This window comes from Abramis brama (genome assembly GCF_963993115.1).
Source record: "Abramis brama genome assembly, chromosome: 16".
NCBI classification, from domain to species: domain Eukaryota; kingdom Metazoa; phylum Chordata; class Actinopteri; order Cypriniformes; family Leuciscidae; genus Abramis; species Abramis brama.
The window spans coordinates 23,787,927-23,797,643 of record NC_139978.1 but is presented as its reverse complement, the minus strand read 5'-3'; the positions used below and the strand labels follow the sequence as shown (position 1 = coordinate 23,797,643).

Below are 9,717 nucleotides of genomic sequence, written 5' to 3'. Positions count from 1 at the left end.
TTTCTTGAGAGAGATTCTCTGAGAATTGCTCGAGTACTCTCCCGGCCGTAAATAAAGAGCTCAAAGGACATTTGCTGAAGTCTGTCTGTCATTTTCTGCTGCGCAGCAGGTGAGATAGTTTAGATAAATAGGTATTTATTAAGCGTCGATTGGAGACGTTAGGGATCGTCGATTGGAGACGGCCCAGGTGTTTATTAAGCGTCGACTGGAGACGTTAGGGATCGTCGATTGGAGACGGCCCAGGGAGATCGTCGATTGGAGACGGCCCCGGTAGATTTAGGTCAGATGAGATAGGACTTAGTTAGATTTAAGAAAAATCTACGACAATTTTGGCGAGCTGCCAGGAGCCCAAGGACCTCCCTCCGTCGGCGAGGGACTTTCTTTGTTCTGATAATAGAGGAACTTTTATTTTTCATATCATTTGAATTCGTTCTGCCAACTTGCAGCAGATCCTACACCGACGGAGGGACCCTCCCGGACGGGCAGAAAAAAAAAGAACTTAGGTTGAGGTAAGGACCCACAGACTTCAGTTTTTCTCCTTTTGATGTGTGAAATTGAAATATTGAATTTTCTGTTTTTATCTGAAATCTATAAGAGGGATTTTGGAATGTGTTTCTTGTTTAAATAGTTAAAATTTAAATTCTTCATATCTGTGAAAATCTATAAGAAGGATTTTAAAAGTGAAATTTTAGTATGTAAATACAAAGAGAAAAAGAGGAAAAAAGTAAAATCAAACACTGGCAGGGGCCAGATTTAAAAGGTGTATCCCATTATCCTATGGAGAAGACGAAAGTCGACTAAATTCACCACAACGATATAATTTCTATTTAACAAGATATACGTATGTACGGCGACGTATAGGATTGGGATTAAGTGGCCAGATAGAACAAATAATTGAAGAAGATTCTGCAGTGTTAGCAATTGGGTGCACTAGGGCGTGGCATCAATCTCACCCAGAACCAGAGTTAACAGTAGGGCAAACATCTCTATATTTGATTACCAAGCCAAACTTTAGACCTTATATAGATAGGGCCACAGGGGAATTGGGATTAATTCCTATTGCTACCATTCTACCAAGATATCCACAGATTTGGGCTTGGAGATATACATCTGATATATACCCAGTGAACTGAAATTATAAGATTGTTCTCTTATACGCAACGAAGAACTTGCTTTTTCCTTGTTTGTATACTGCTGTTTTCTATTAAATTTCTTCTGCCAATTTTTCTGCAATTGAAGAACTGCTTTTGACTAAAAAATGGGGAACTGCTGTGGTAAAGAAAAAACAGATAAAACTGAAATTCAGGGTCCGTTTAAAGAGTTGATCAGGAAGTGGAATTTGGGAGAGGAGCAAATTGCTCAAATTAAACTGTGGTCTAAATCCACAAAGGGACAGTTTGCTGATTGTGGAACTTTGAGTGTGTCAATTTTAGGAGAGACGCGGCGTCTCCTTGAAAATTTGCCCCCAAAGAAACGAAAGAGGATTGACTGGACACTTTTCCGAAGATGGGAACGGGAGGCAGAGAGACGTTACGAAAGCCAAAAAGAAGGTGAGAAAGCTGCAGATTCTTTGATTGCTTTGCAGACAAAAAAGAGAAAGCAGGAATTGGACTACATGCAGCAGCCGCCCATCAAAAAGCCTCCTCCTTACACTGCGGATGCTGCTAAAGCTGAAGAAGGGGAAATTGACCAGGTGCCAAGAGCTGGAGGCTCTGCAGACCTGCTCCAAGAAAAAGAGGAAGTGGAAACGGAATGTGAGAGTTCGGACGAGGGTGAATGTGGCATCTACAGAGAGGTTAGACAACTGTTAGATGAAGCGATGACACCTGAGCTAAAAACACCACTCAAAAAAAGTGTTAAAAAGTGTTAAAAGAAAAGCAGCTGAAAAACCACCTCTCCCACACTCAATGAAAACTCGGGCAATCTCCGTGATTGAGGGAAAACCCAAAGTAGCTTGTAATATGCCTATGCTTCAGTTTCCAGGTGCGGACGGCCCCGTGTGGCTGGAACGACCATGGGATCTGGAGGAACTACGGAATGTGACAGCTGCCCTTCCAAATCCAGAAAAGGGAGTAGAACGTTTTATAGTCGCAGTAACAAATGTTGATGTGACTTATAAACCAACAGGTCGAGACTGGGCTGCCATTTTCAGTGGAAAACTGGGGCTAAAATGGGCTGAAATTCGTGGAGTTGCTCCAGGGGCTGTGTTCAACCCCGCCCTGCAGCGCCTGGATGAAGGAGGAACTGAAACTCAAGAGTGGAGGGCTCAGTGGACAGCGATGATTGAAAGACTGAAACTAGCTTTCCCCATGAAACCTGACTGGGCAGCCATCACTAACACGAAACAAGTGAAAGGTGAGACTGTCACTGCTTATCTTGCCAGACTAAAGACTGTTGTTGATGAATGTGCAGGTCTTCCAGAAGGAACTGACAACACTGGAGTTCTGAAACATCACTTTGTCAACGGCCTCCTTCCAAACATTCAGGGAGCTGTGCGACTGACCTGCATTGCGTGGGAAGCGCAGGATTTGGAAGTGGTGATGCAACACGCGAAGCATGCTGAACAGAATGATGAAAAGAAGAACACAGAAAAGGAGAATAAATTGCAGACTGCCCAGTATATGTTTTACCAAACTCAGTCCAACAACCAAAGGCCAAGAAACAACAATCAACTGGCAGGAAATGGAAGGTGGAATCAATGGCAAGAGAGAGGGCGTGGCCGAGCTAAGTCTGCGGACATGTGCAGAAACTGTGGCCAAAGAGGACACTGGGCTAAAGAATGTCCAAACAACTTTCCACAACAACAACGTCACCCACAACAGCAGTACTCAAGTTACTACCCACAGCAACAGCAACAGCAGAGCTATCCGCCAAGAAAGCAGAACTACAGAGAGCAGAGTGCTTCCTCATTTCACCCGCCCCCACCTGCGCCGTACAGGACTGCATAGGATAAGGAGGGAGACACTCAAACAGCATCTCAACTGATACAACTGACTAAAGACCCAAATTCGAACCCAATGATGACAATATCTGTACAAGGACTTTCAGTTTCATTTTTAATTGATACTGGAGCCATTTTTTCAACTCTCACGACAAAGACCGCATCCAGGTTTGACAAATTGCCACTTTCTGATCAAACTCGTACAACGTATGGTATATCAGGTTTAGCACAAACTGATAAATTGTCAATGCCATTAACAGTGGTTGATGGGAATAAAACATGTACACACCAATTTTTGATTTCTGAAACATGCCCTTTAAATTTATTAGGTAGAGATTTAATGTCTAAATTAGAAATGACAATTGATATTTCATTGGAAGGGATAACGGTGACACCAAAGAATGGAATTTTTGCTCAATTGTCACAAAATTGGTATTATAACTGGGCTATAACTCCTGCATTTGACCCATATTCAGAGTATGAGTTTTTACCAGAAGACCATGAAATGCCATCTCATTTCCACTGTACCTCGTGGTTTGTGGGCCCCGAGAGAAATAGTGAGTATGAGGAGAAATGGTTTAATGAGCAGCTGGGTGAGAAATTAACTCTTGAATACCTGCTAATATCACAGCATTTCTCTGCATTTACTGTAAAGCTAACGCACTCTCAATCTGCTTTATTTCAACAGTTGCAAGTCCAGCCTCATGTCTCAGTGGGGAAGAAGGGAAAAAGTTCTTGGGCGGAAGTAGGAGTGTGGCTCACAGAGCAAGTGGAGAAAGGGGGCTGGACTTGGCAAGATGATGGGTATTATCAAAATAATGCCGGGGTAAGAGCGTATCCAACAATGCAGACAGTGACAGTTCACAGATTGTGCAGTGAGGAGAGAAAATTTATTCCTTATACAATTGATAACAATTTTGATTTATTATCAGGAATTCCAGAAACCCTTTGGGCTAAAGATAAATTTGATATTGGTCGGATAAAGAATGCAATGCCTCTCGTTATCACACCAATGACTCAACATAGGCCATTTAGGCCTCAATATCCTCTCAGCAAAGAAGCTGTAGAGGGAATTTCAAAGGTACACGCTGCGCTTGTTGAAAAAGGTGCTATTGTACCTTGTCAAAATTCACCAATAAATTCACCCATACTTCCTGTACGGAAGGCATCATCAATGCGGCTGTTCAACCGCGTTCACCAATAGTACCTAATCCATCGACAATTTTATCTGAAATACCAAACAATGCTACCCATTTTACTGTGATCGATTTGGCAAACGCATTCTTTTCAATCCCAGTACATCCAGATAGTCAATATTGGCTGGCGTTCATATTCAAAAATAGACGCTGGACCTGGACTGTGATGCCGCAGGACTGTGATGCCGCAGGGCTACACAGAATCTCCGACCGTTTTTACAGAAGAACTTTCTAGAAATTTGGAAAGTTTCGTCCCACCAAAGGGGAGTACATTAATTCAGTATGTTGATGATCTATTGATCTGTTCTCCAGACAAAGCCTCCTGTGAATGTGACACATATGCATTGTTGAATTTCTTGTCACAAAATGGACATAAAGTGTCTAAAAATAAGTTGCAGTTAGTAAAAGAGGAAGTGAGATATCTTGGCCACCTTATCTCAGCAAATGGCCGAGCTTTAGGCCTAGATCGAATTGAGGCGATCAGGAAAATTCCGAAACCAATTACAAAATCACAAATGATGTCATTCTTAGGGGTAACGGGATACTGTAGGCCATGGATCCAAGATTATGCTGAGATCTCGAACCCTCTCCTCATGGCAGCACATGAGGTTCAAAAAATGACTGATCCAGTTACCTGGACAGATGAACGTCAAATTGCATTTGAGAGACTAAAGTTATCACTTACCACCGCGCCTAGCCTAGGGTTGGCTGATTATACAAAAGTGTTTGAATTATTCGTATCTGAAAAAAAGGGGTTCATGTCCGCCATCCTAACACAACCTCACGGTGACCGTCGACGTCCAATTGCATACTATTCGAAAAGATTAGACACTGTTGCACAGGGAATGCCACAGTGCCTACGGTCCGTAGCCTCTGCAGTCGAAGCAGTGTTGGCATGTTCAGATTTGGTGGCTTTCCATCAATTAACAGTGTATGTTCCCCATGCGGTACATGCTTTGTTAATGCAGTCAAGGACAGCTCATCTCACTGCTGCACGTTCACTGCATTGGCAAAATGTCCTGCCAACAATGTCAAATGTTACATTGAAAAGGTGCACTGTATTGAATCCATCTACGCTGCTGCCAACTGAAGAAGATGGGGAACCCCATGATTGCACGCAGGTAGTAGAAATAATGACTAAACCACGGCTTGATTTATTAGACACACCATTATCAAATCCTGAATTGGTTTATTATGTGGACGGATCGTGTCTCCGAAATCCACATACAGGATTGCTTTCAACTGCATATGCTATTTGCACAAAATTTGAGATAGTTGAGACTGAATGCTTGCCACAGAATCATTCGGCTCAGGCAGCAGAACTTGCAGCACTCGCACGCGCATGTGAATTGGCCAGGGGTCACTCAGTCAATATATATACCGACTCACGTTATGCATTTGGTGTATGTCATGACCATGGGGCAGTTTGGAAAAATCGAGGTTTCCTCACTGCGAACGGGAAACCGGTGGCACATTCAAAATTGATTGATAAATTGCTTGAGAATTTGTTAATGCCTAAAGAAATTGCTATTTGCAAATGTGCAGCACATATGAGAACCGGTGATGAAGTATCAAAAGGAAATAATTTTGCTGACTCAGTAGCAAAAAACACAGCGCTGACTGGATGTAGACTGACTGACTTTATAAGTTTTGCATCCCTTTCTACCGATAGCACACAATTACCACCGACATTAAATGAAATTCAGAGATTGGGTACTAACCGGGAATTAAAAACCTGGTCAGAGAGGGGTGTAAAAGACGACGAAGGTGTCTGGAAAGATACCAAAACAAACAAACCATTTCTACCTAAACAACTGTATCCTAATTTTGCAAATTGGGCTCATGGGTTAGACCATGCCTCAAAATTGGCTATGAATGATCTGATAAGTACATCCTGGGTGGCTCCAGGATTTACATCAGTGGCAGAAAGATTCTACCGAAATTGCCATATCTGCGCTGCGAATAATGTGGGAAGACAGAGTAAAAAAGCTATTTACTCTGCCCATCCCACACCCAATCTTCCTTTCCAGCATCTACAAATGGATTTCATCGAGTTGACACCATGTCAAGGGTTTAAATATTGTCTTGTGATTGTTGATATGTTTTCAAAGTGGGTTGAGTGTTTCCCTAGTAGAAAAGCTAATGCTGCGGCTGTAGCAAAAGCTCTAGTAAGAGAGGTAATTCCTAGATGGGGAGTACCTGAGAAATTGTCTAGTGACAATGGAACTCATTTTGTAAATAAAGTAATAACTGAATTGGCAAGGGGACTACGAATAAATTTGAGACGACATTGCTCCTATAGACCACAAAGTGCTGGAACTGTAGAGAAAGCTAATCAAACGATAAAAAACAAATTGTGTAAAGTAATGGCCGAAACTGGAATGACGTGGGTTCAAGCCCTGCCCATAGTTTTAATGGCCATGAGAGCCCGAAAAGGGGCAAGAACAACCCTCAGCCCACATGAAATTCTTACAGGTCGGCCCATGAGAGTAGGAATTGAACCTCCTCCCCAGGAGGGTTTGGCGAGGGTGGATGAGCAAATGAGAAAGTATATACTGTCCCTAACAAGAACCATTAAAACAATTCATTCACAGGTCAAAGCTGCCTTACCGGTTCCAGGTACAGAGCCGCGGCACTCTTACGAGCCAGGACAGTGGGTCTGGATCAAGGACCACAGACGTAAAGCGTGGAACAACCCAAGGTGGCTGGGTCCATATGAAATCATTCTAACAACAAATACAGCAATCAAGGTTGCCGAGCGTGACACCTGGGTTCACGTATCACATTGTAAGCCCCACCAACCCCAATCCAGTGGAAAGTAGGGGAAAAAAAAGGGCGTACTGGTGACGTACCTCCTCTACCGACGAGGGAAGACCTTGCTACGGCTCGCAAAGAGTCATCGAGGTGAAAATGGAACGATTCAGACATCTGTGGGGCCAACGGGACGACCAGCGCACCTGGGAGCGAATGTGGTCTGACAGAATGTTTAAGTATAGAATATGTGTTGGTGTATTCATAAGTGTGTTGATTTTGATCATATTGCTGTTTCTGTTTGAATTTCCTCCAGGAAGTGTTCAGGATAGAAAGGAAAGAGAAGTGCCTGTTCATCATGACTACTCATCTGACACCGACAAAAATCACTATGGGTTAAATTTGTTCTGGAAGTATGCTAATTACACAGCTAAAAAACTTGCACCTAACAAAGATTGTTATGTTTGTGCTCATGCCTCCTTTTCTGCCGCGTATCCGTATCCTCTGTTGCCAGAGCCAGTAGAGGGTCACCAACTGAAGTGTATTCTGTATATCGATTTGCAAATGACACCCAATTGGTTTTAGAATTATTGAAAAATGAAGTGGGGGCCCTCAGACAAATGACTCTGGAAAACAGAATGGTATTGGATACAATTCTTGCGGACGAGGGAGGTGTCTGTGTTAAAATTGGAAAAGAATGTTGTACTTTCATTCCAGCTTATGATGCGGATGGGGGTACCATCTCAAAGGTGCTAGACGATATGACAAAGGTGCGGAATGATTTGTGGCAGGATGAACAGGCAAAGAATAAAGCAATGGAATGGGGATTAGATTGGGTTGCTGATGCCTTCCGCAATGGTTTTGGTAATATCTTCGGACCCATACTTAAGCTTTTGTTACCAGTAATTGCTACCTTGTTTATTGCAATAATTATGATTGGATGTTTGATCAAATGTATCCGAGCTTGTCTGAGGAAATTTATCAGGAGCATTGTCTGGGGAGGCATTGGGAGAGAAAATAGTGAGGAAGAAGAAGGAGAATCCCACTATGAGCGGTTGCACCCAGTCAGATTGCGGTTGCCTGTGGCCTACAGGTTGCGTCCAATCGAGCGACCAGAGAGTCAGTACCGTAATACTCTTGTTGCACCTGATCAGCCAAATGCAGCTGTAGCCGAGCGGCCAATCAGAGAACCAATACCATAATGTTCTTTTACATTAAACAATCCAGATATTTGGTCGTTGTGGAAATTACGACCAGAGAGGGGAATCTGTGGTGGATTTTTAATAAATAAGATAGTAAACTAATTTTTCTGAATCTAACCTCTTAAACTTCTAACCTTAATTCAACTTGTTAAACTTTTAACCTGACTTCTCCTTTGAGTCTAACATATGACAAACACTTACCTAACTTCCTCCTCTAGGTCTAAAAAAATAACAAACTAAATTTTACTTCTTCTTTTAGGAACAGGTCTTACTAACCTTTTGTTTTTAGCCTGCATTATGTCATGATATATATATTGAGTAATCAACTGACTGTTAACCCTGTACAATGTTTTTTTGATGATTTTGCATATGCCAGTAACAGAGGGTAAAGAAGGGAGGGGCTTGCTTTATAAATTGAACCAATCATATTGATGGAAGGTGACGATATGTTAGTGATTTTAGTCATGCTGAGTTTATTTTGATATGTCTGTATTTTTGTCCTATAAAAACCTGATGTATTCTTTTTCTTGAGAGAGATTCTCTGAGAATTGCTCGAGTACTCTCCCGGCCGTAAATAAAGAGCTCAAAGGACATTTGCTGAAGTCTGTCTGTCATTTTCTGCTGCGCAGCAGGTGAGATAGTTTAGATAAATAGGTATTTATTAAGCGTCGATTGGAGACGTTAGGGATCGTCGATTGGAGACGGCCCAGGTGTTTATTAAGCGTCGACTGGAGACGTTAGGGATCGTCGATTGGAGACGGCCCAGGGAGATCGTCGATTGGAGACGGCCCCGGTAGATTTAGGTCAGATGAGATAGGACTTAGTTAGATTTAAGAAAAATCTACGACAGGAACAAAGTCTTCTTTTAGGCTATACAACTCTTTTTGGTTCATACTTTGCAAGAAATTGGGCACTGTTCTTTGAGGGCTTTGAGTAAGCCTGCAGGGAGATGCATGCCAGCTCAAGCATTACTTGAATAGCTCTACTCTGTTTATCGACTTTTTGTGCACTTTATTTGTTTGGCAAAAATGTAGATAAAGAGCATATTCAACCTATTTTAAGTTTAAGTTGTATATTTAAGTTTAGAAATAAACATACAGGCAAGTAAGCAGACTTTATGAAGATTTTACCCCGTGGTGTTTGTCATAGATTTTTCCCTAAACCTAACTAACTGGGTCGTCTCCAATTGACGTTCCCTGGGTCGTCTCCAATCGATGTTCCTTTCCTACTCTAAGTCTACCTGGGTCGTCTCCAATCGACGTTCCCTGGGTCATCTCCAATCAACGTTCCCTATATAGTCTACCTGGGTCGTCTCCAATCGACGTTCCCTAACGTCTCCAATCGACGTTTAATATATAGTCTACCTAACTAACTTGCTTCCCTAACTAGCTTTCTTCCTGTGCAGGAATAATCGACAAACAGACTTCAGCAAATATCCTTCAAATGCTTTAATCACGGCCAGGAGATCTTCCCGAGCAGTTCTCAGGGAATCTCTCCCAAGAAGAAGCAAGGCCGGAGGATCTCAGACAAATTCCATTGAGAATCCCACCAGCTAACACGAATACAACAGTTTTTATAGAATAGAGGTATGGCAAAATTATATGAATTTGATTGGTTCTTCATATAC

General features: G+C 42.3%; 1 protein-coding gene across 1 annotated transcript; it reads left to right on the top strand.

The window, feature by feature from the left end:
- Positions 1 to 843: 843 nt before the first annotated feature.
- Positions 844 to 6,738, top strand: LOC311066410 (uncharacterized protein; the record flags this gene model as incomplete). Its single annotated transcript, XM_084087597.1, has 3 exons — positions 844 to 855; positions 1,434 to 1,550; positions 1,977 to 6,738. The coding sequence occupies 3 exons, from the start codon at positions 844 to 846 to the stop codon at positions 2,946 to 2,948; spliced, it is 1,101 nt and encodes a 366-aa protein (XP_083943723.1). The 3' UTR covers positions 2,949 to 6,738.
- Between the last annotated feature and the right edge of the window lie 2,979 nt (positions 6,739 to 9,717).